General features: G+C 50.6%; 1 protein-coding gene across 1 annotated transcript in view; it reads right to left on the minus strand.

Moving 5' to 3' along the window:
* Window positions 1-748: 748 nt before the first annotated feature.
* Window positions 749-25,501, minus strand: part of TEKT5 (tektin 5) — a 37,628-nt gene continuing 12,875 nt past the window's right edge. Inside the window, exons 5-7 of the mRNA XM_008141592.3 lie at window positions 24,340-24,562; window positions 4,323-4,477; window positions 749-1,065 (exon numbers count right to left, since the gene is read on the minus strand). Of these exons, the coding sequence (XP_008139814.2) occupies window positions 849-1,065; window positions 4,323-4,477; window positions 24,340-24,562 (595 nt within the window). The 3' untranslated portion in view covers window positions 749-848. The remainder of the gene's footprint in view (window positions 1,066-4,322; window positions 4,478-24,339; window positions 24,563-25,501) is intronic.

Here is a 25,501-nt window from a genome sequence, read left to right on the forward strand (position 1 = left end):
CATTCATTCCTTTATTAAGGCTGAATAGTATTCCGTTGTGTGGCTAGATCACATCTTGTTTTCCCACTTACCCATTCATGGACATTTGGGTTGTTTCCACCTCTTGACTATTATGACTAGTGCTGCTATGAACATTCATGTGCTCATTTTTGTTTGTTTTCAATGCTGTTGCTTATATACCCAGGAGTAGAATTTCTGGGTCGTTTGGTAATTCTACAATTAACCTTTTGAAGTGATCTCACTTCTTCAGAGAGCTTTCTTTGAACCCTTACCTGCCTCTGCCTTCTCCCATATCAATCTCTAAAACACCCCACCTAACAAAGCTGAGTTTCAGCCCTAGGACTTCTGACCCAAATCCTATTTCTTGGCACCGCCTCACACAGCTGAGTCACCTCCTCCAGGGACTGACCTCACTGGATGGATAAGGATGCTCAGGTTGGACGCTTGTTCAAGGCCCACAGCTCCTGATAGGTGGGCTGTGGACTCTCCGCTCCTGTCCAGTCTCTGGGCACAACAGCCTGTCTATATTGTGCTCCTAAGTGGACAATCAGGTTTTATAAAACACAGCCTCCTCTGTTCCTGGGGATGCTGACAGCCTCACATTGCTCTGTCTGAGGGTCACAACCTGTCTCCTCTCTGGATCTGCCCCGAGGCCCGTTCTACAGCAAGGAACGAGCGCCAGGATCCTTGGTTTAGGGCACATTTATTTGGGATATATATATATATTTGTTTTTTCTATGATAGGAGGAAAGGGAGAAAACACTTTTGTTTATTTCACTTGTCTGCCTTTTCAAAGTTTATGTTACATAAGGAACCGACACGGAGCAGGCACCGCAGGCAGTGTCAGCTCACGTGTAGCCCACCAGGCGCGGGGTGCTGGGGAAGGTCCTGCGCATGCACATGCACTTCTCCTTGTCGATGCAGAGGGTGTTGGCCTTGATGGCCAGCTCGTGCTCCAGCCGGCACTTGGTCATTACCAGCAGCTGCAGCGTGTCCTGCGTCTCCCGCAGCCTCAGCTTGAGGGTCTGCAGCGTGTCATCAATGGTGAACACCTCGTTCACGAGCCTGGGGCGAGAGCAGAGAAGGCACAGTTCACTCAGTTGTTCAACACAGGTGCACCTACTATGTGCCAGGAATTGTGCCAGGCTCTGGGAGACTGCGGTAAGCCAGACTGGGGAGGCTCAGCCGACAGGGAAGACAGGGGTGGAAGAGACAGGGAAGTAAAGGCAGGACAGAGCTCCCAGGGGTGATAGGAAGAAACCGTCAGGATGTTTAGGAAAACAATCTGGCTGCTGCTCAGGAAGTTAAATGTAGACTTATCATGACCCAGCAATTCTGCTCCTGATTATCTCCCCCTGAGAACTGAAAACAGACACTCAAACAAACACTTGTACATGAATGCTCATAGCAGCATCAATCACGGGAGTCAAAAGGTAGAAACAACCCAGATATCCATCAACAGCTGAGTGGATAAGCCAAGGTGGTCTGTCCATACAATATTATTCGGCCATAAAAAAGGAATGAAGCAGGATACATGTGATGGCACAGAGGGACCTTGAAGACATTGTGCTCAGTGAAAGAAACCAGTCATAAGAGGTTATATGTTGTACTAGTGGCCCTGTGCATGAAATTCGTGCACGGCGCAGGGGGTGGTTCCCTCAGCCCAGCCTGCACCCTCTCCAATTGGGAACCCCTTGGGGGATGTCCAACTGCCAGTTTAGGCCTAATCCCTGTGGGCCTAAATCTGGGACCACTGGCTCATAACTGCTCACCTGCCTGCCTGCCTGATCACCCCTAACTGCCTCTGCCTGATTGCCCCTAACTGCCCTCCCCTGCCGGCCTGATCTTGCCCCCAACTGCTCTCCCCTGCTGGCCTGATCGCCCCTATCTGCCTCTGCCTGCCTGATCACCCCTAACTGCCCTCCCCTGCTGGCCTGATCTCACCCCCCAATACCCTCCTTTACCAGCCTGATCTCACCCCCAACTGCCCTCTCTGCCTCAGCCCCCACCACCATGGCTTTGTCCGGAAGGAAGTCGGACGTCCGGAAGATGGCTGGTCGACCCAGTCTAATTAGCATATTACCCTTTTATTAGTATAGATGACCCCATTTATATGAAATGTCCAGAATAGAGTCAGAAGGGAAATTAGTGGTGACCAAGGGCAGGAGGGAAGCGCATAGGGAGTGACTGCGAAAGGCCCACCTGCAGGGGGAAGGGCAATGCAACTGTGCTGCGGCCCGGAGGACGCACTGGGAGGCCTTGAGTGGGTACCAGGACCGGAGCTGCACTGTGACGGAATGAGAGGGTGGCGGGAGCAGCAGGACACCCTTTTCTCCTTGGGGATCTCTAGGCCAGCACTGTCCTGCCACACTTTCTGCGGTGACGGAAATGTCCTGTTCTGTGCTCCCCGATACAGCAGCCCGAAGCCACTGACCACTGACCACTTGAAATGTGGTTCGCGTGAATGAGGAACTGGACTTTAAGTTTTATTTTATTTTAATTCATTTAAATTTAAATGTGCATTCATTCTGGGGACTCCGCTCCGATGAGGCCTGAGTGATTAGAGGGGCTCAGGAGAGGAGAGGCCACCTGTAGGAAGATGAGGATGGAGGCCCAGCAGTGGTGAGAGGGAATGCAGGTAAGGAAGACAATGCACAGATTGGGCACTTCAGCTGCTGGAGAAGGCAGACAGCTCGAGTCCCATCATCTGCTCAGCTCCCAACACACTGTGCACACACATTCATACACACACCACATATACACGCACACATGCACATCGCATGCACACACATACCTATACATACTATGCACATAAATACAGAGATACACACACACACACACTGCCTGGGGCTCCCATTCATGCTCCCTCTCTACCCCTGTGGGTGGCCCAGCTGGTGGGTGAGGGGCAGGAGCTTGTCCAAGAGCAGTAGGTCCTCCGGGACATCTGGTCACTCCCTAAAGGCCTGCTCTGTGTGAGCCCCTGGGTGGACAAGGGGGTTATCAGAGCCCCAGGAGGGACAGGAGCCCAACCTGAGGGACTAAGAGGCTTGAACCGCATGGAGGAAGGATCAGGAGAGCCTCCTCCAGCCCTCCCCTGGGACCCGGGCCCCTTGCAGCCCAGCAGGGTGGGACCCTGGCCACACTGCACCCACTTCCAGGCGTGGGAACTTTCCAGGCCAGCAGCAGGCTGAGGAGCAGCAGGTGGCCAGGCCGTCATATTCAAAGCCACCCACCCCCACAACACACACGCCCAGCTTTTGTTTCCTGAGTATCTCAGGCCGTCGCTGGGGCCGTGCAAGCATCACCACATGGGACCGCCAGCGTCTTCCCTCAGTATGTCCCTCCCTCTCTTTCGTTCAGCTCTCTTCTCCATATCCAGCCCCGGAGTTGTGGGGGAATTTGTTACACAGCAACAGAGACTGCGGCAGTGCCCGCAGCACGGGGGAACTGGGCAGCCAGGTGGCCTGCGCCAGCTCCACAGCCCGTCATGGGGAAACAAGCCCTGTGTGATGGCCCTCCCTCACCTGGCCGGCATCACCTCCCAAGCTCCTCCTCCAGCTCACAAACCCTGCTTCTGGGTTTTCACCCCAGAAGCGCTTTCACCCCCTGCTGTGAGGAGGCCCTTTCTCAACAGAAGCAGCCCTTCCATCCCTGAGCAGGAAGCTGTTTAATGGTTCACAGGTGAGAACTGAACACAGACAGCAAGAGAGAAGGAGGTGCCAGCTGGGAGCCTCTTGTATGGGAGCCTGGGCGGAGAAACCATGGGCCAAAGGCCACATCTCTGCCGGAGGGTACCTCTCAGCTTTCAGGGAAAGTGGGGGCTTCCCAGAGCACAGTGGGGATATGAAGCCATGGTTGGTTTTTCCCATCCATGGTTTAGGGCGGGGGTAGAGAGTGGGGGGGCGGGGAGGGAGGAATGGGGAGAGACCTTCTTTCTGCTAAGGGCCATTTGAATATTTATAACATCATTCACAGGCCATACAAGATTATCAACTTAAAAACTTGCCTGCTATACTTGGTCAAACATTTAATGAACTCCCCCAGGGCCAGGCCAAATGGTTTCGAAGGCCTTAAACGGCCCTCGGGCCGGACATTCCCCACCCCGGTTCCCTGGCTTAGGCAGTTGGGAAGGCTTCAGTGCAGTGCAGAGCGTCTGGCCTTCCGCATGATGGGCGGCTTTTAAGGGGACCCCCAGAATTTCAGACACCACCCCCCGCCCAGGGCCCTGTTGACTTGTGAGACTAGATGCCCTGGTTGGTGGAAGACCCTTCTCAGACCCAGGTTTCCTGGGAGCTCCCACCCCTTCCAGCCTCCCCGCTCACTTGAACTGTGGGATGTCCCTGCACAGCTCCACGTTGGGGCGCCGGGTCCTGCACTCCAGCCGCGTCTGTGCCACCTTCAGTGGGCACTCCTTGGCCATGATGGACCTCTCCAGCAGCGCGATGGTGCTCTCAGCCTGAAAGATCTCCTGCAGTGTCTGCAGGGAACATGTAATGTCACAGAGGGAGCGTGGAGCCGACCAGCTCAGCATCCACTCACGTGTTTCAGTGGCCCCTTCCCCAACTGGAGGGGAGGGCACCTTGTTCCTCCTAACACAGTCTTGGGAAATTGCTTCAGATTCTCTCACTACCCAGGCCACGGTGAATGCTGGGGAGGGGCAGGGGCCAAGGTCAGGTCTGTTTTCTATCTCCAATATCCACTGGAGTTGTCCAGCCAGTGTGGTTCACTGGTTGGGCATCGACCTAGGAACCAGGAGGTCACAGTTCAATTCCTAGTCAGGGCACATGCCCAGGTTGTAGGCTTGATCCCCAGTGTGGGGTATGCAGGAGGCAACCGATTAATGATTCTCTTTCATCATTGATGTTTCTCTCTCTCTCTCCCCTTCTCCCTTCCTCTCTGAAGTCAATAAAAATGTATTTTAAGAAATATATATCCACTGAGCCAGCCCATTAATGTTCAGTGAAGGGAGGCAAAGTAATTGGAGGGAGGGAGGTTTTTAAGATTAACACATATAACCCCCCCCAAAATAGCTAATTTCTAAATCCACTTTAATCTTAATCTTGGTTGTTCTATATCTTTTTACAATCCAGAGTTTACCTTCCTAATAACTAGGTCAGTAAATAAACTAGAAAAAAAAAAAAAAAAAGGAAAGGAAAGGAAGAAGGGAGAGAGATTCAAAGTTTTCTATTTGTCTATAGACATGTTTCCCCCAATGTAATACCACTAATGTGCACTACAATTGACCAAAGTACAGATGCCAGGAAGGCACAGGAGGGCGCCAGCTGGGGATAGAAATGGTCTATATCTTGCTCTAGGTGGAGGTTTCACAGGTGTAAACATGGGGTGAGGGGGGAAGCAGCATTGAAATTCATCAGGCTTTTATTATAAGACTGTTATACCTCAATAGAAAATAAAACTAAAATCAGAAAAAGGTGAATCACAGGAAAAGATTGGCAACATGTTAATATCCATGTTGGGTATATGGGGATCTTTTATATGGCTCTGTATTCTGTGTTTAAAATTTTCCATAATAAAAGATAAAAGCATGAGAGGGTGAATAAAGAGGGAAGCACAGCCCATTACCCGGAGGAACCTGATCTTGAATTTAGCCAAGATTAAGCACATCCAGAACTGAGAGTACTAAACAGATGTCACCTTGCTATAACTGAAACATCCCTTCTCCTCCCACCATCACCAGCAGCCCTGGATCTGTGAGCAGTTCTCATTTTCATGCCCCTTTGCTAGGAGAACTCTTTAAAAAATAAATTATATATATATATATATATATATATATATATATATATATATATATATAATTATATGTATATAATTGATTTTTTTACAGAGAGGAAGGGAGAGGGATAGAGAGTTAGAAACATCAATGAGAGAGAAACATCCACCAGCTGCCTCCTGCACACCCCCTCCTGGGGATGTGCCTGCAACCAAGGTACATGCCCTTGACTGGAATTGAACCTGGGACCCTTCAAAGTCTGCAGGCCGATGCTCTATCCACTGAGCCAAACCGGTTAGGGCTAGGAGAACTCTTTTAGTGGGTGCCAACACCCCCCTCCAAGACTTGGCCAGGCCCAATAGCGAGGTTAAATGTGCTCTGTTCCTGGCAAGCCTAGAAGTGGTTCCTGCCACGGTGCCCTCAACGTCCTTCCCTCAGCTGTTTGCTTGCCTGTCACGCTCACTGGCATGTAAGCTCCAAGAAGTCAGGGGCTTTGTGTCAGCCATGCTGTGTCCTGATCACCAGGAACAGTGCTTGGTGCAGAGTGAGGGCTGCTAGGTAAAACACAAGATGCCCAGTTAAATGTGGGTTTCAGATTGACAATGAAGCATTTTTTAGTATATGTCTCAACGACTGCATGATCTGAAATTCAAGTTTAACTGAGCATCCCGCATTTTTACTTGCTAAAACTGGCAACTCTATTCATAGTAGGAGCTCCATGATAATGAATGAATGAATGAATGAATGAGTGAGTGAGTCACAGTGGGATCTGGAAGTCTCGATTTTTAGCTAGCTTCCCAATGGTCCCTCTGCACACTAAGGTTTGGGAACTGTGTGGCCTAAAGTTTCCATGGTCCTGTCTCTCTCAGATTTCGACATCAGGGAAAACTGCTTCCACATGAATGCGCCAGTGCTCCTGACGGGTTGGCCCTACAAGTACCAGACCCAACCTCCGCCTTCGAGGACTTTACAGTCATGTTGTTTTCCCCTTTTTTGTGAGTTATGAAATATTCACAAATCATAATAGCTACTAGGATGACTACTTTAGCTGGGTTGGGCTCATATTCGATGGGCACCAAGAAATTGCTTAAAAGAATTTTTTCCAAAGAACTAAAGTCCAGGCTTTCCTATTAGCTTAGGACAAAAGCCTAGAAAGAGAGCATTTCGCTGCTTCAGGAGGATGAAAGGATGCCCCTTTCCTGTTGGGGTGAGACACGGGCTGCAGAGCAATGGGAGGCAGGGGGCCTGCTGTGCCTCCTTCGGAGACCACAGAGGAGGAGGGCTGGCCTCACCGGCCTCAGTGAGCTGCACAGACCAGCACGATGCTGCTTCTCGCCGGTTAGACATTACCCCACGGAAATGCTCTGGTCCAGCACCTGAGCTGGCGTGGGAACACTCCAGTGGGAACACCTCTCTAGAAGCCCTGGAGAATTTCTTCAGAAACCCGCCCTTCGCAAGGGGAGCGTGTGGAGGGTATGCCAAGCTCAGAAAGCACCAACCGAGTGGAGAAGAAAACCAAGCCTTCTCTGGACATAAAAGGGGCCACATGCTAACCCAGTGGTCAGCAAACCACGGCTCGCGAGCCACATGCGGCTCTTTGGTCCCTTGAGTGTGGCTCTTCCACAAAATTCCACAGCCTGGGCGAGTCTATTTTGAAGAAGTGGCGTTAGAAGAAGTTTAAAAAATTTGGCTCTCAAAAGAAATTTCAATCATTGTACTGTTGATATTTGACTCTGTTGACTGAGTTTGCCGACCACTGTGCTAACACAACAAGCTCAGGGAAGGCCTGCATGGTGGTCTTGTGAACTCAAAGACCTAAAGTCACCACAAAGGATGGTCTGAAATTAAACCTTTAACTAAAAGCAATTATGGTGGGCAGTCACATCCTAGGCCGGTATCTTCCCTGACAAAGGTCAATCTTTACCTTAACTGAACCTATTGTCTTTTTGCATCTATGATAACATATGGTTGGAATTTCAAAGCACTTTTCCTTTTTCCAGACCCCTCAAAGCACAGGCACTGCTCTGCGGAGACCACAGGCCCTCACTGTTATTGAGGTAATTGTTGACTGTTAACTATCCTGCTCCCACCGAAGTAAAAGAAGCAAGTGTCTATCATTTTACTTTTTATCCAATCCCAGAGGTTTCCCCACTTTGCTTACTCCCGCCTCCCTGATCTATCACCAATGGAGTTCATGTAACCCACTTACATCGCCTCTTTTTTTTTTTTTAAGGACCAATTTTTTTTTGGAAAAAATAAAAAGCAAATATGAAAAGATCCTTGGTACATCTCCTCTTTTGATTGTAATGTATAAAACAAGGTAAAAAAAAAATCTTTCTCTGGAGCATTATCCCAATATGTTGAGATTCTGCTTCCTAGCAATTATCAACAGTTTGGCTCAAATAAAACCACTATTCTTTACAGGTTTGAATGTTTTTTATGTTAACACTTTTATAGATGAAAAATGCTTCTTGGTACCACATTGCCGGTGTGGAAAACAGTCCCTCACTTTACCATCTAGATGACCCTAGCTGGGGTTGGGGAGGGCTATTGCTGAGGTGGTGGGAGGAGGGCATTACTGGGAGTTTAGCTGCTGGTCGTACTGTCAGCCCTGCCCCAACCTCAGCCCGTGGAAGGCAGCTGCCAGTAAGGGCTGCTTCTAGGGGCACCTTCGGATGCCACAGCCAGTGAGGCTGCCCTTATCTTGGTTTCTTCTCTTTGCTCTTCCACCCCCTGGTTCCCAGCTCAAGGCTTGGCCAGCCTCACCGGGGTCTGCAACTTTACAAAATGCCTGTTTCTGGAGTGCGGGGGGGGGGGGGGGGAAGGAGTGGGGGGAGTTGACAGTAATTCATGTGCTCAGCCATTTCTTCATCCACTCATTCATTCATTTATGGATTCATTGATTCTCTCATTGACTCAACAAATACTCACTGAGCACCTACTAAGGGCCAAGCACTACTGTAGGCAGTGGACAGAGCAGGGAATAGAACAGACAGAAAACCCTGTCCACGTGGAGTTTACATTCTAGGGTAAATGCATTCATTTGCACCTTTATGCAACAAATGTCTGTTATTCACCGCCAAGCCCTTACTACAATGTCGTCAGTGCTTTCTTCAGCATTACAGACGCCGTCAGTGTGCAGGACATTGTTGGGGGATGTGGCCACATACAAGGCATCCAACACATGTTCATTTTCAGTTCTCCAGGAGCTCCTACTTGAGTACAGCGGAGGAACAGGGACCCAGCAGCACAAGGAATGGGAACTCCCAGATGGAACTCCAGCATGAAGCCAGTATTGGGCACGGCCTCTCCAACACATGCCGTGTCTCTTGATTGACAAAGGAGAGCTATGGATTCAAGAGGCTTCTTGCCTGGCTGGTGTGGCTCAGTGGTTGAGTGTCAACCCATGAACCAGGAGGTCACAGCTGATTCCCAATTGAGGCACGTGCCCGGATTCGGGGCTCGGTCTCCAGTAGGGGGAATGCAGGAGGCAGCCAATCAATGATTCTCTCTCATCATGGATGTTTCTATCTCTCTCTCCCTCTTCTTTCCTCCATGAAATTAAAAAAAAATTTTTTTAAGAGACTTCTGCAGACAGCAGGTTCCAGCTGCATTCCTACACATTTGCTCTGCTTTCCTTGTATGTATCTTTCTACTTAGGGCAAGTGCTGTAGGTTTTCCATTGATAGAAGTAATATAAACACATTTCGGTTTTTTTGTGTGTGGTTTTTTAATTTTAATGTTTTAAGTGTATCTTTATAAACACATTTTGAATGAATGCATTTTTAAGTGACTCAATTTAAACAGAAATAAAGTAAATAACAGCCCAGGTGGCACATGGAAATGGCAAAATTGGGGATGTGGCCCAGGAGTGCTGACTTTGGGAAACCCGATATTACAGTGTCTCCCAGGTGCTTCAGGAACTTAGGTACAGAGGGTGAGAGAATCGAGGGGGGACCACCGGGAAGTCCCTAGCCTCCCATCTCCCTCTTAGGGCAGCATCTGGTGGTGTGCGTGTGCGTGTGCGTGTGCGTGTGCGTGTGCGTGTGTGTGTGTGTGTGTGTGTGTGTGTGTCTGGGGACGGGGTTGGGGGTGGGGAGACTAGAACTGACGGTTGCTTGTTTCTCCATGCCACCACCCCCTGGCAACTGCTGGCATTTCTTGAGCAGATCTGCCTGTGGTGTTCCAGAATAGGCTGCTCTAGAACCAATCAGTGAGCAGGTGGGTGTGTGCTCTGCCAGAAATGTTCCCTATAACCTCTTGTCCAACCTCCGTAACTCACAGCTAGGGTCCTCTTCATTAGAGGGGAGGAAAAAGCCACATACACTCTGTCCTAGGGGCAGGCCCTGCCACCCAACCCAGTCCTGCCAGGGTGTACCTCCCAGTCCTGCCAGGGTGTACCTCCAGAAGCCCAGGTGTGGGGACTCACCTCTAGAATTTGAGGAATGCAACCCCCAAGGGCCAGGAGGCAGAGACAGAGGTGGCTGACCAGGGGCAGGGGCTGAGACAGAGCAGCCTTGACCTTCATGCTCAGGAGGCAGCAAAGGATTTGCTTGGTGCCAACACAGGCTCCAACTGCCAGCTGGGCCCACCGCACTCTTAGCTCCAGGCCAGCCTGGGCCTCAAATTCCATGATGTTCCCTGGGAGAAGAGCCCCAATTCTAAAAGGGTGACCCCATATCCTAGCACATCCACTCCTGGGTTCATACTGGAGGGTGTCTTCACCAGGGCCACTGGGGACGGCAGATTTTATTGACCAGTCAGTAGGTGTTCAATGACCACTTGCTCCCTGGGTGTTTGGTTAAAACAAGAGTACAGATGTTGGCATCAGACTGCCAGACCTAACATCTCCACACTGTGTGACCTTAGGCAAGTGTCTGAAGCTCTCTGAGCCTTTCCGGAAAAAAAAAAAAAAAATAGGGATCATAGTCATCATTTCCAGTCCATAGGGTGGAAATTAGGCGATCAGCGCCAGGCCTGAGAGAAGGAGCTCTAGGACACCTTAGTGACCCTTCGCTGCTGGGACACAGCTGGGGAGAGGCAGGCACTGCTGTGGTCACACACAGAGCAGCGGTGCGGAGTCTGCTCTCCAAAAACCAAGTGTGTACTAGTATGTGCTGTGTGTGCACGATTTCCCCACAAACACACCCTGGAAAGGGCCACAAGGAAGTCATATGCCCCTCCCCCCGCCTTCCCTTGACCAGTTAGAGTAATCCTCCCATTCTTCCTCCCTCTCTCCTCCTGTCCCCGCCCCCCCCCCCCCCCCCAGACCTTGAGTTCTGAATGGCTGTCCTGAGCCCTAGAGGCCCCCCTCTCCTTGGTCTACTTTCTGTTCTCACAAAGCCAAAGTGCTAGAGGGAAAGGCTGCTTGGGGCAGGGCTCAGCCTGGCTCACCCAGCAGCTGGGCAGGGCCGCTGGGAGATTGGCCCAGGGGGTCACCCCATGGGAGGAGTCTCTGCAGCCTCAGCGAGCAGGAACTCAATTGGGAGTGGAGTTCCCACCTCACTTTGCTCCCCAGGCCTCCACTCCCTGCTCTGCCTGCTGCAGGCTGTCTGCCAGTCCAGGCTGCCAGATGGAGGGCAGGGGAGGGGGTGGGGGTCCTAAGCCTCCCGCCTGCCCTGCGGAGGGGGGTGGGAAGGAGCCGGTCACTTCTGCTGACTGAGCCCCTCTATAGTCACACAGCTCTAGGTTCAAATTCCAGCTCCTGCTCTTCCCTGCTGAGTGACCTCAAGCCGTTCTCTTAGCTTCTCTGTGCCTCATGCAGTCATGAACTCAGCATCTACTGAGCCCCCTCAAGCAGCAGCCCCTTCTGTTGAGAATAAGTGGGGCACTTATTCTCTTGTCTGTAAAACCCACATCATCATCATAACAGCTCACCCACGGGGTTGCTGTGAGGATTAAATGAGATAATGTGTGTGAAGTGCTTGGTCTAGTGCCTGGCTTGTGCCATGAGACTGTCCTGCATCCTAAGCCAACCCTCACCCTGTAATGTTTAGTCTGTTAGATTTTTCCTTTGGGATCATTGGTCTTTTTTTGTTATATTTATGGAAGACAATAGGAAACTCAGATTCATTTGATGGAATTTATCTCTATAGGCAACTTAAACCCCCTCAGCCCTCCAGTCCAGGGCTTGGGCTTAAAATTCATCAACTTACTTGGATGTAGGGGTCGTCTGTGCAATGGAGGCGGGAGAGTCTCCTTATGGTGGGCCACCCCGTCCCCAAACTGAAGTTCTTTTTGTTAACCAGGCAGATTCCCAGCCGAAGGGGCCTCCACACAGGGTGCTTGGAGGTAGAAGCCCTGGGCAGGAAGTCAGGAGACCAGGGTTCCCATCCAAGCGCTAACACAAACCAGCTGAGGAACTCACAGGCCCACTCAGAGTCCTGGGCTGCGCGAGCCCCTATTTCCTTATCCAGAAAACGGGGGCTCAGGGCCTGTGCTTCCTCTCTGGCGGGTGTTGCAAGTGCTCCTGGGTGTGACTAAAGGCCCTATACCTGCTCCAGTCCTTCATCAATCTCCCATGCGCCCCCGAGCCTCATCCTCAGAGACCATCCTGAGACCCGTCAGCTGCAGGTATGACTGGTGTGTGTGTGTGTGTGTGTGTGTGTGTGTGTGTGTGTGTGTGTGTGAACCCCCTTCAGATGGCTGCAGTCCCAATACACAGCCTTGCAGAGCATCGTGAAGATGTGCTACACAATGTACACAATTTTCTGTAAAGGTCTGGGTGGTAGATGTCTTAGGCTTTATGAGCCATAGGGTCTCACACTACTCAACTTGGCCATTGTAGCACAAACACAGACAATACATAAATATATGGGGGAGGGGAGGGGTCTGTGTTCCAATAAACTTTATTTATAAAAACAGGTAGGGGGCCATTTAGCCCTGGGGCCAGTAGTTTGAGACCCCTGCTGTAGCCCAGCACAGAGGAAGTCGGATTCCCTTCAAGCAGCCCATCTCACTCCAGGCTGCACCTTGCTACTCAAAGTGTGGCCCAGGGACCAACATCATGGGACTCTGAGCCCTTGTTGGAAATGCAGACTCTCAGGCCCTATCCCAGTCGGATCTACCAACAAAATCTGCATCTTAAAAGATTTAAAATGCGGATCACATGCACATTAAAGTTTTAAGGCAGAGAAGGACATGGCTGGATGTGCAGTTGGAGGCCGATCCCTACGGCTGTCATTTGGAGACTGAACAGAGCGGACAGTCAGGGAGCAGGAGGCCAGAGAGAGCTGAGAGGCGGAAGGACCCACTCCAAGCAGAGGAGCAAGGTCACAGTGTATACAGCAGGCAAAGCGGTGTGCACGTCACCATGGAGTGTGCCCTGTCAGGAGAGGTCAGACTTCACAGACTTCAGCCGGCCCAGCCCCTGAATCAGGAGGGCCCTCCTAGAAGAAAGGCTTGGAAGCTCCAGACCTCTTCGCACCTCAGTTTCCCCATCTGTGTAATGGAGGTAACCACAGTCTCTACCTCAGAGGGTGACTGTGAGGATGATGATTTAGGTACTCGCGCTACGGCCGGCACGCATAGATCTGGGTTTCTCAACCTCAGCACTTGCTCTCCATTCGTCCATCTAGCCACCTATCCTCGTGTCCATCTATCTTTCTATTTTTTGCCTTTTCTCCTTTCTTTCCTTTTTAAAATCAAACCTTAATGCCGGGAGACCAGGGCTTCTCGGTTTGGGGACTACTGACATCTTGGACTGATAATTCTCTGTGGTGGGGCCGTCCTGTGCACTGTAGGATTAGCAGCCTCCCCGACTCTATACAATAGATGCTAGTAATACCCCTGCAATAGCGTCTTTAGACAGTGTCAAATGTCCCCTGGGTGCAAAATTGTCCCATTCCAGAACCACCCATCTGGATGTTACCTATATATTACCACTAGACCGTGCTGGTGGGAGTGGGGGAGAGGTTCACATTAACTGACAGCATGAACTCTGAAGCAAGACACCTAGATTCCAGTCCTGGCTTTGCCACTTACTGGCTGGGCCCAGGTGAGGGTACGCTTGAGGCAAATCACTTGTCCTTGGTTTCCTCGTCTGTAAAATTGGGCTAATAATGGCCCCTTCTTCATCGGGTTGTAGGAGGCAAAGATGAGTTAACCAAAGAAAAGCACTTGGAACTCTGGCTGCACATAATAAGGTTAATATGTATTCTGTGGTTATGGGTAATTTTTCACTTCTTTCTCTTTCCACTTGTGGAGGATGGCAAACTAGACCGTGGCCATCCTCCCTCGGCCCTTGCTGGGGACCAGCTGAGGGCAAACCCCAGTCCCCAGTGTCGGGAAAGGCTGAGGTCTGCTCTGGAAATGGTCTCTGGCCACGTCTGGCAATTGCCAGGTCTGCCTAGGATGAAACCAAGCTCGGCTCAGCAGAAAAGTGCACGGATATTCCTGGCTGGAATGGAAATCCACCCAAAAAAAGCCTTTGAAAGGGGAGATGTGTTTGGCTGGGTTGTTTGCCATGTAAAACTATCTGCCTGCGTCTTGCCTTGTGACAGCAGTGAAAATCCAAGGCCAGGAAATTATTTTTGATGTGGAGGGGAAAAATGGATTTAGCAGTCCCAGCCGGCTTTTCAGTTTCTGGATGCTTTGTGCAACCTTGCAAATTTATTGTTTTCCAAATTGCACGGAGCCAAGGAGTTTCCAAGGAGATGCCTGGCTCAGCGCAGCCTCCCCAGCTCAGGAAGTGAGAAGGCAGCTTGGAATCCTTTTTCTGGTCAAATGGTGGAAGGTTTTTGAGTGCCACCAAGCCCGGGGGCAAGGAGAGCAAGGCGGAGAGGGGTGCTCTGGAGGAACCTCACCTGGGCGGCTCCGGAGCAGGGTATCCCAAACTTGGCACTCTATTTTTAATTTTTTTTTTTTTATTTCAGAGAAGAAGGGAGAGGGAGAGAAAGATAGAAACATCAATGATGAGAGAATCATTGATCGGCTGCCTCCAGCACACCCTCCACTGGGGATAGAGACTGCAACCTGGGCACGTGCCCTTACTGGGAATCAAACCTTGACCTCCTGGTTCATAGGTCAACGTTCAACCACTGAGCCACACTGGCCAGGCCCACTCTTGACTTTTTGGGCCACACCTTCTTTGGGGGCTGTCCTGTGCCTTGCGTTCAGCTGCATCTCTGGCCTCTGCCCACTACCTGTAGCACACTGCCCCCCCGCCCCCAACCACTGCTGAGGTGTGACAACAAAAATGTCTCAGACGCTGGCAAACGCCACTGAGCAGTAAATTCACCCTGGGGGAGAACGACTCTGGAGGACACATGTGTAAGCCCTGCTCGCAGCTGTTTCTGTCCAGAGGTGGCCAGCTGCCTGTCAATAAAAATCTCAGCTGCTTAGAAGCCATCTGGGATCAGAGGTCCTGAAAGTCCTGGAGGGAGTTGGAAACGGGTGGGGGCTCCGTGCTGGATAAGAGATAACACCTGTAATTCACTATTGGGCCTTGGAGGGTCTCCTTAACACATCACAATTTTTAATTGTGCATCTACTTATTTTTTTAAAACCAGTCTTCACAACTAGAACATAAGCCCCTTGAGGGCACAGACTCTTGTCCTATTCGTGACATAGCCCCAGCAACTAACTCAGAGTCCGGTACACAGGATGTACTAAGTGAATATCTGCTTCAGGGAGGGAGGGAGGGAGAGAGGGAGGAAATTAACCAGCATCTGTTGCATGCCCACAGCTGGGAGACACACCTGGAGGGCTGCTTACAACACAGATGGCTGGGCCCCAGAGTTTCTGATTCAGCAGGTCTGGGGTGGGGCCCAAGAATTTGCATTTCTAACAAGTTCCCAGGTGACGCTGTGGCTGCTGGTCCCAGGACCACACAGCTTGAGAACCACAGGTCTGAACCCTGAACCTCTGGCTCTCACTCTTGACTTGGGAGAGTTCAAAGGCTGGATGCCCGGGCCACACCCCAACCAATGAAATCAGAATCCCTAGAGACGGGACCCGGCATCTGGGTGACTCCAGTGTGCAGCCAAGCTCTGCCCTCTGCCTTATGGTCTAGTGACGAAGACTGCTCCGATTTACCTTCTCATGCAACCCTCACAGCCCGTACGAGCATTCCATTCTTAGAAATTAAGAAACTGAGATTCAGATCTTTCCCAAGATCCCTTAGCTGTGCCAAAATTCAACCCTGGTCCTTCGATTCCAGGCACCATGTCCTTTCAGTCACTTTGCTTGTCCTTCCCCTTCAGCAGGTCAAAAATCAGTCCTGGCTTTTCCCCCCTCTTTAGAGCTAATATTCACTGAGCACTTACAAAGTGACCATGGCTGCTGTCCTTATTCTGACAACAAATATTTGCCTATCGCTATTACTGCCATTTGAAAGAGGTTGAAACTGAGGCACAGAGGTGGGGCAACCCGACCTTGGTCACTTAGCCAGGAAGTGCTAGAGCCAGAATTGAACCCAGCTGTCTGCACTGCACCGGGGGGCTCATGCATGGGGGAGGAAGCATGTCGGGATGGAAGGGGAATCTGGACCAGCATGGGACAAGCACATGCGGAAGCCGGGAGTGTGGGCAAGGGTGGGCTGCAGGTCCCGCGCGGGCAGGCAGCTGCGGCCCCAAAGGTGGACAAGTCACAACTTGGAAGAAGCTAGGAGAGCGCTGGGACATACCTATACCCAGGAGATGCCCATGTAACCCTCTGCCTCGCCCATGCTGCAATTTATATTCTTGTCTCAGCAATAACCAATTCCAATGATTGCCCGGCCCAAGGCGTCCAGTCAAAGCATATGATGGGCTAACACCAACTGTACAGCGCAGTGGGAAGGGGGAAGTAATGGCTCCCTTGAGTAGCAGTGGTGTATGTACCCAAAATGAGCTCAATACAGCCTCATTTGTACGCCCTCCCCCCACCTGTGCCATGCTGACCCTTGCTCCTCCCCATCCTGCCTGGTCCCTTCTACTTCCTGTATTTGTTGGCTACCTTCCCAGCTCTGGACCTTGGCTCTGTTTCCCTGAGTCCAGCAGCTCCCCTCGCATTGGGCACAGTGTCATTGTGAGCAAACACTGGTGATTCACCCCCCTCAGCTCTCACGGACCCCCTCATGCTGAGTGTCCCCACGCACATACCACCCGGGGACAGTGATGAGACCTGTGACACTGCAGAGCCTTTGATTCCTCTTGGCACTCAGGTGAGCACCAGCCTAAGAGACCTACCACATGAGGCCCCGCGGCTCTTCCTGAGCGTTAGCTTGCCAACCCACGTACAACCTATACACTTAGTTAATATTTTTCTTCAAATCATCTCCTGTTTCAGCCTTTGACAAATGTATTAGAAATGGAATGTTTATATGCAAGTGGAAAGCTAATATCCCTTGCCATTAACAGAGTCCCGTAACAATAGAGAAAATGGGAAAAAGAAGTAATTTCTAACTAGGTTCTGTTGTCTTTCAAAGTTTCAGAGCCTGCCTGAGGGGGGATGCCTTGCTGTTAGAAAGGGAGATCACACATGAAAGAGAGAGGTAACTGACAAATTGGATCAATCCTTCTTGCTCCTGGACATTCTCAGAAGGAAAACTTCTGAAGAGAATTTTCTCACCAAGACGCAATGGTGTTTAAGGCCTGGCCCCTGCCCTTCCTCACCAGACTGCCCACGGGACACAGGGGCTCCGCTTCCCCTGGGCTGAGCCAGTTTTAGAAGCGAGCCAGTCAGTAGCTTGGCTGCGGCACCGGCACTGGAAAGGATCCGGCTGCTTGCAAAGCACAAAAGCATTTCCCACTCCACAATGGGTTCCAGACCTCCCTGGACAAAAAGAGGGGCTGGCGCAGGCACTGGGGCCCTCTCATCGCTGGCCCTCACCCCTCAGACACCACGCCTTCCTGCCCTGGCATTGCCTCCCAGGGCAGGGGTGGTTCTGCCGGGGTTAATGACCATTAGAAGTCAAAACCCTAAAGAAACTTCAGGGTTAAGAGCAAAGCCTTGCAAGGTGAAAACTCACAGCCCCTCTGTGTTCTGTTAGACTCTTTTCATGGCCGCTGTTATACACCTGCTTTCCTGCATTTCCTCTGATGCAGAGCAGACAGTGCCAAAGAGACTCAGTGGCCACTCAACTCCTGCCTGCAAAACAGGAGGCTTGGAGTTGCTAGAGCCCTGGCTGGTGTGGCTCCTTTGGTTGGAGCATCATCCTATACCCTAAAATCAATTTTTAAAAAAATTTGCTAGAGCTACCACCTGCTTTCCACCAATTAGCTAACAATTTTTCTAGAGATTCTGGAAATCTGTATACAAATGTTCATAGCAGCCCCAAACTCGCAACAACTCTACTATGCATTAGCAGGTGAATGGATAAACAAATGATGGCATATGGGCACCATACATACTAGGGTGTATTGTACAATACAATACCATACAATACTCCTCAATAATAAGAAGGAATAAACTAAAAATCTCAATTATGCTTAGTGAAAGATGCCAAATCCTATATAATAAAAGGCTAAAATGTAAATAGACCGAACAGCGGAACAACCGAACCGAACAACCGGTCGCTATAAGTTCACTGACCACCAGGGGGCATGCGCGGAACATGGCGGGTGTCAGCCACAGTGGGATTGGGGAGCAGGTGAGCGGGCGCGCCAGACCAAGGCAGGCGCCAGTCACTGTCATTGGGGCTAGCCTCTGGTGGTTACTGAAAATTTGCTCCTGAGCGCCATGGTCCCGCCTGGTACTCGCACCTGCTGCTGGCACTGGCCCTGCTTGCACCTGCTGTCAGCGCCTGGTGCTGGCCCTGATCGCTCAGCGCTGTCAGTGCGTGCAAGCAGCGGCTGCCAGTCCCAATCCCCCTCAGGGCTTCTCCACCTCCCCCTGCTCCTGAGATGCCATCGGGGCAGCAGCCGCCACTTACACCCGCTGCTGGCCCCAGCCCCAACCGCTGCACGCTGTGAGTGGGTGCGAGAGGGGTCAGCGCTGTCAGTGCATGGGAGCAGCGGGGCGGGAGTGGGGCTGCCAGTAGACAAAGGACTGGGGGCTGTGGTGGGAGGGGGTGGGCAGGGTCATGGAGATGAGCTGAGACCCGCTCCTGTGCCCACTGCAGCATCGCAGCCCACAGTTCCTTTCAAGGTGCACGAATTCATGCACTGGGCCCCTAGTTAAAAAATAAAATAGTGCATAGGATATTTCTCCCTTCGTAGAAAATTCTAGAAAATGCAAACCTATAGTGACAGTAGATTAGGGGCTGTGTGGGAATGGCGGGGGGGGGGGGAGGGCAGGACAGGAGGGAGAGATGACAAAGGGGCACAAGGAAACCTTTCATTTGTTCATTACCTTGATTGAGGCGATGACCTCATGACAAAAATGTCAAAACTCCTCAAATTGTACACTTGAAATACATGCATCTAATTATGGGTCAAGGAAAAATAAAGCCATTAAGAGAAAAATGTGAGGAGCCAAATAACATGTGGACTACTGGTGTTGATCCTCTGATTTAAACCGCTCCACCACCATTTCCTTGGAATTCACTGTGCATTTTGGGAGGCACTGAGGTTGCAAAGGTGGGCGGTGCTGAAGTTCTCATGACAGCAGTGTTGCAAGCCGGCCTGGCCGCGATGAAGATGGAGACCCACAGACACGGGCAGGCATGGCCCAGAGAGAGCCTCTGCCCTCACTCTGCGGCTAAACTCTTGAGGTTTTTTGAAGAACCTAAAGATTTGAATTTTCTTCCTCTGTGAATCTAGTTGGCCTGCTCAAGGACCGAATGCCCTGGGAACTAGCTGCCAGCTAATCATTGGCAACATCAAAAGCAAACAGAGCAGTTAGGAGACCACAGCAATAATCCAGGCAAGAGGTGGTGGACACCCGGCCAGCAGGGAGCAGGGGAGAGAGTGAGAAGTGATGACATTCGAGCATAGAACCAATCACATTTGCTGAGGGAGTGGATGTGGGGTGGGAGGTAGAGAGGCATCTAAGTGGACTCCAAGGTTTGGGATGGAGCACCTGGAAGTCAACGCCCCTGGAAGCCCCTAGAAGCATCTGGAAGTCAGAGCCACCAACTGAGATGAGAGGGCTCCAAGTAGAGCAGGTGGGAGGGTGAAAGTCTGAGGGTGGGAGCTGGCTCCTCCTGTCGGCTGCCTCTGAGAGAGCCTACAAAGGGGGGAGGGGGCGGGGGCAGAGAAATCCAGCTTATCTGATACACTGACAACCTAATCCAGGCGGTGCTCCTGGCTTGTCCTGATCCCCCAGCTAATAACGTAATTTGCTCCAACCACATTAACCACCAAGGTGGGAAAATGCAATGTGACTCAAGGGCACACATTGCAGAGGGTGGCAGGCACCACAGAGGGGCGTTTGCATCCTCACAAATGGAATGGAGCACCGTCTGTGCGATGGGGCAAGCTGGGCTGGCCCCGTGCAGGAGGAGTGACAGGACTTGGCTCGGAAGCTCGGAAGCAAAATGCAATTAGAGAAAATCTGATGAGAATTAAATGACCCAGGATTGCCTTTAAGAAGGATTTGGTTCTCTGAGTATTCTGAGCCTGGAAGGGAGGAAGGATGAGGGAGGAGGAGGGAGAGGGAGGGAGAGAAGGGAAAGAGACAGCTGCTTACCCAATGTTTGTCAAAGACAAAGAGCACTCTACAACCCACACTCCCGCTATTTCCTACCACCCAGTTCAAATGCAGGTTCTCAGGCCCGACCCCAGACCTGCTCAATCAGAGTCTGCATTGTGATTCAGTCCCCAGGTGACACTGGTGATTACCATGCACGCAGTAATGTTTGAGACACGCAGGCCTACACTGCTGTTTTCTAAATGTCAGGCATCCACCAACCATCTTTACCATGTTTGCCATATCCCCTCACACCACTTGTAACATGATTAACAATCTTCAAGTCAATTCATTTTGCAAAAAGACTTAAATGTGTTTATTTAAAAATAACACTTAGCCTGGCCAAGGTGGCTCAGTGGTGAGCGTTGTCCTATGAACCAGGAGGTCATGGGTTCGATTCCTGGCCAGAGCACATGCCCTGGCCCGATCCCCAGTAGGGGGCATGCAGGAGGCAGCCAATCAATGATTCTCTCTCATCACTGATGTTTCTATCTTTCCCTCTCCCTTCCTCTCTGAAATCAATAAAAATATATTTTAAAAAAATAACACTTTATATCACTATCCTCAGCGGAAAATTGGCATCATCTGTCATAAGTGGAAATCACCATAAAAATGCATGAAACAAGATGCAAGTAAAACAATGCTGTTTCAGCTCTGGCTGGCTACTGCTGCCTGCCCAGCCTTCCTAGCCTGAGGTCCTCACTTTGTGTAAAAGGGAAATCAGCCCATGTTAAAGGGATGAGGGAGGCATTGTAGCATCCAACCAAGACCTTCCTCTTGATGAGGCAAGATAGTGAGAAGCTAGGAAAATCCATGGGCAAGTGGAATGGGGAAACTAAGACAAGAAAATAAAACAAGACCAAACAATTTGAACTTTTTACAGCTAGCTGGCAAATGGCAAGACCTTATCTCCCCAACCAAGGACACTTGAGAGCCAATGGTTACTACCTCCCCGCCCTAACCAGAGAATACAGAGCTTAAATCACCCTGGCCTGGGAAAATAGAGAACAAAGACCCTATTAATGCCATTTGTGCCAGCTAAGCCCAAGGACAGATGAAGTTGGGGAATAAATAACAAAAAAACTATTAAAGCCAGACACACCCAAGATAAAAAATAAAACAGACCAAAGAATAATCCCAAATTCCCCTACACGCTCATTTTGATGCGTCAGCCTATTAAAATGCACCTGGAAAGCTGATGAATATTCTACTGAAACCCTCCCCTAAGGTTCTCACCTGCAGGAAAAAAGGGGAACTAACGCCCTCAGGACCAAGACTCAGTACAGGCTTGCTCTAGCACGCCCAGGCCCCTTCCCAGACGTGAACTTTTTATCTCTTCCTGAACTCTAAGGGTCCCCCACAAGACTTGCAACTAGGGGAGTGAAGGGCAGCAGCAAGTTGACCAAGGCTCACCCCCTGATCCTGCCTCCAAGGACCCCCATTTCTCTGACTTCCCCGTGAGCTAAAGCAGCCCCGCCTTGCTCACTTCTATCACCATGACCTTCACTTGCCCTGGCTCACTTCTTTCCTACAACATTTCTAGGGAGTCAAAGCAAAGTGCTGCCTAGACTTACCCCACTGTTTCTTCCGCCCTAATTTCTTCCTTTGTTTCACTGTCCCAGGCATTAATAAATAGACTCTCAAACCCACCTCGACTCAGGTTGTGAAATCTTTCCAACATGAAGTCAAGAACCCACACACTACAGGTTGGCCTGAGGCAGCCCCGCTCCAGGTCTGTCCCTGTCCGGTAACATTGAGGTCATCACAAGGATTGTAAAAAGACTGAAGAAGGAATAGCTTTCTCACTGTGTGATTCAATGATATCAACACTATGTCCAGGTCACTCACCTGCTGTCATTCCCCCTGTCAGGCGAGCTCCTTCCTACACCTTTAGAATAAGCGCTGTTCTATTGCACTGTCCCTGCCCCATACCTCCTCCCCGTAAATCCTTGCATCTTTTCCCCTCATCTAGAATCCTCCCCCTAAAAGGCACATTCAACCAGGTAAGTGGATGCAAGTGGGGACTTATGTTTATCTGGAGACCCTAGACCCTGGCTCTCAGGACAGATCAGTCCTCAAGGGCAGTCTCCTGCTTGCTGGTCATCAACTGCTTCAGCCCAGAGAAGCTACCAGCCCCTTTCCTAGCCATTGGCAACATGATCAACACATACCCCCCAGTGCAAGGACAAAGTACAGGGATGAGAGGCCAGGACAAGTTGTAAGGTTTGGGGTGTGGCCTGGGGGATGGAACCCCAGGATCGTGGTGAACAGCTAAGGCTGGGTACGCATCCCCAACCATTGGGCGGGGGGCAGGGGGGAGGGTGTTTCAATGTCCAAATGGGAAGCTGTATAGACCTGGCCTTTCAAGTGGGTTCCCATGACCACTTGGGCAATAATTTAATTGCTTTCCAGCACAGGTGAGGATGAGGGCCTAGAATTTCCAGAAATGCCTTTTGCCAAGGGGATCAGACCAAGCCCAACAATTAACAGTTAAAGTTTTTAAGGGGAGCATTTCAAACCCCCCGGCTGAAACTGTGAAAAGGGGAAATGGGTGCTATATATTTATCTTCATTACATCAACTCCTTCTTTTACCGTCTTAACAAAACCAAAGACAAGTTCTCGGTCAGGCAGTGTTGTCAGTAGTGTCGTGTTGGCGTTTGGTAGACCTCAAATGGGTGCTGGCTTGTTTGCAAAGCAGCTGGTGGTTATATAATGCCTATTAATAAAAATCCATGCAGTTGCAAAAACTCTGATCAGCAGTGATGAGGCTGTTAGTAATCATTCAAAACTTCCCCAGAGAAATTTGGAAAGGGAAAAGGTTTTGCTCCCCACCTCCACCCAGAAGGTCCTTTTTCTTTCTGTTGGTAATAGTATTTATATTTGTTACCTTTTTATTGAGTGTTAACCATGTGCTAAGTTCTGTTTTACAAGCTCCACAGAGATCCACTCATTAATCCTCACAAAAATGTCAAGTAGGAATTCTTCCTGCTTTTTAAACCTCACCTGAGGATATGTTTTTTTATTGATTTTTAAGAGAGGAAGAAAGAGGGGGAAGGAAAGGGAGAGAGAAAGAGATATGAGAAATATCCATCGGTTACTTCCTGCACGCAGCCTGACCAGGGCCGGGGATTGAACCTGCAATCCAGGTACATGGCCTTGACTGGGAATCTAACCCACAACCCTTCAGTGTGCAGGCCGATGCTCTAATCATTCAGCTACACTGGCTAGGGTGACAATAGCAATTTTTTATGTATATTTTACCACAATATAAAAACAATTTTTCCCTACAAAAAAGAGAAAGACAGAAAGAAGATACTTGAAATTAAAAGCATTCACTCATTCATGCATCATTCTCTTAAAAACATCAGTTCAAAAGTTATCATTGTAATTCCTTTCATTCGTCGCACAAAGATTTAAGGAGTGTCTACTGTGTGCCAGACAGTATGCTAAGCAGTGGGGGACCAGGAGCTGTCTAAATTTATATGGGGCAGGAAGGATAAATTCCATGCAGAGAAGACTTCCTGGAGGTGTGGAACAGCATGACACATCGGAATAAGGGAGTAGCGAAAGGGGCATGTGAGTATGGAAGTGGCAGGAGATAGTGACAGAACTTGACAGTGCTGCCTACTCCTCAAATTCCAAAAGCACCTCACCCTTCAACGCAGCATCCTGCTGCTTTGAAGCCCTTGAAGATCAAAAGGTCACATTTTCAAAGATGCTGATGTGAGGGGAGTAGGTTTGCTCAGACCTGGTTCCTGGGACTCTAATATCCACACCCATCCTCAGCCATCAGCCGCCTTTGGGTGCTGTGGGGACAGCCCAGCTCCAACATCCAGGGAGCAAGGGAGATTTACCCCTAGATGCTCGAATCCTCCTAGGAAGCTCACGGCCCCTGCCCTCCTCTGGGCTGGGCATGCTCACAGACTGTGTGACAGGTGGCAGCATGTCAGCGGCAGGGGTGGGTGGATAGCATGGCCAGATGCTGCTGGGACCACGGGAGGAAGGTGAGGGTGTGGCAGAGTGGACAACGGTCCTGAGACGCCTCTCGCTTACTGACCTTCGCGAGCTGCATCTGCAGCTTATTCTTCACATCGGTCACCTCGGAGATGCGGGCGTTGAAAGCCAGGTTGGTGTTGGTGAACTGTTTCCACATCTGATCCGACAGGGTCTCAAAGAGGTTCTTGGCCTCCTCCTGCAGCCGGATGGAGTTGGCCCGCATGTTCTGCGAGTGCCTGATGTTGTCATTACTGAACTTGGCCCAGGTCTCAGGCACGGAGATCCTGCAAGAGGCACAAGGGAATTCAACACAGGTGAGGACCAGGGCTGTGTGGCAGGCCTCGGGGACCTCCGAATCCAGGGTCGCTGAGCCTCGGCTCTCTTGACCTGTGGTCGGGGTCAGACTCTGTGGTGGGAGACTGTCCCATGTACTAGTAGATGTTTAGCTGCAGCCCTGGCCTCTGCCTACCAGATGCCAGTAATGCCCAGCAATGCCCTCCAGTGTGACAAACAAAAAAGGTCTCTAGACATTGCACAATGGTCCCCAGTTGAGAACCCCTGGGCTAATCCAACCCCCTCATTTCACAGGTGAGGCCACTGCAGTATAGAGAGGGCAGCTGCTTTCTGGGGTGAGTTATGGGAGAGGGAGAGTCCCAGAAAGTCTCTTCCCCATAACACGCCCGCGCCCCCCCCCCCCCCACCAAAACACAGAGACAGGGCACCATGCAGGCTGCGGGGTCCCTTCCATTCAGGATGTGCATGTGGCCTTGCTATTTGCACTGACTTACTTGTTCAACAAATGTTCTTTGAACACTGACTACATGGCAAGCCTTGTTCTAGACACTCGGATAGAGAGAGCCAGACACAAGAACAGCAATATCCCTGACCTCGTGGCGATCGATACATTTCCAGTGGAGGGAGACAGACAATAAATAAAGATGCTTACACAGGGTGTTTGGGCTATGAAGGAATTCAGGAGCAGGATGATGAAAGAGAGACAAAGGGAGCGGGGCCATCAGGTGTCAAGATCATAGAAAGAAAGAAATGGAATTTATACTCTGAGGGTGTTGAGGTGCTCATGGATTAGCTCTTGCACAAAGTTGTTACCACTCAGCTCTGAAGGGCAGAAGAAGAGGGACAGGCAGGAGAGGAGGAGGCTTGGAGAGAGGGGGGGCGGAGAGCGGGAGCAAGGGAGGATAAGCCCCCACATCCTTCTCCTTCCT

The sequence above is a fragment of the Eptesicus fuscus genome, chromosome 4 (assembly GCF_027574615.1).
Source record: "Eptesicus fuscus isolate TK198812 chromosome 4, DD_ASM_mEF_20220401, whole genome shotgun sequence".
NCBI classification, from domain to species: domain Eukaryota; kingdom Metazoa; phylum Chordata; class Mammalia; order Chiroptera; family Vespertilionidae; genus Eptesicus; species Eptesicus fuscus.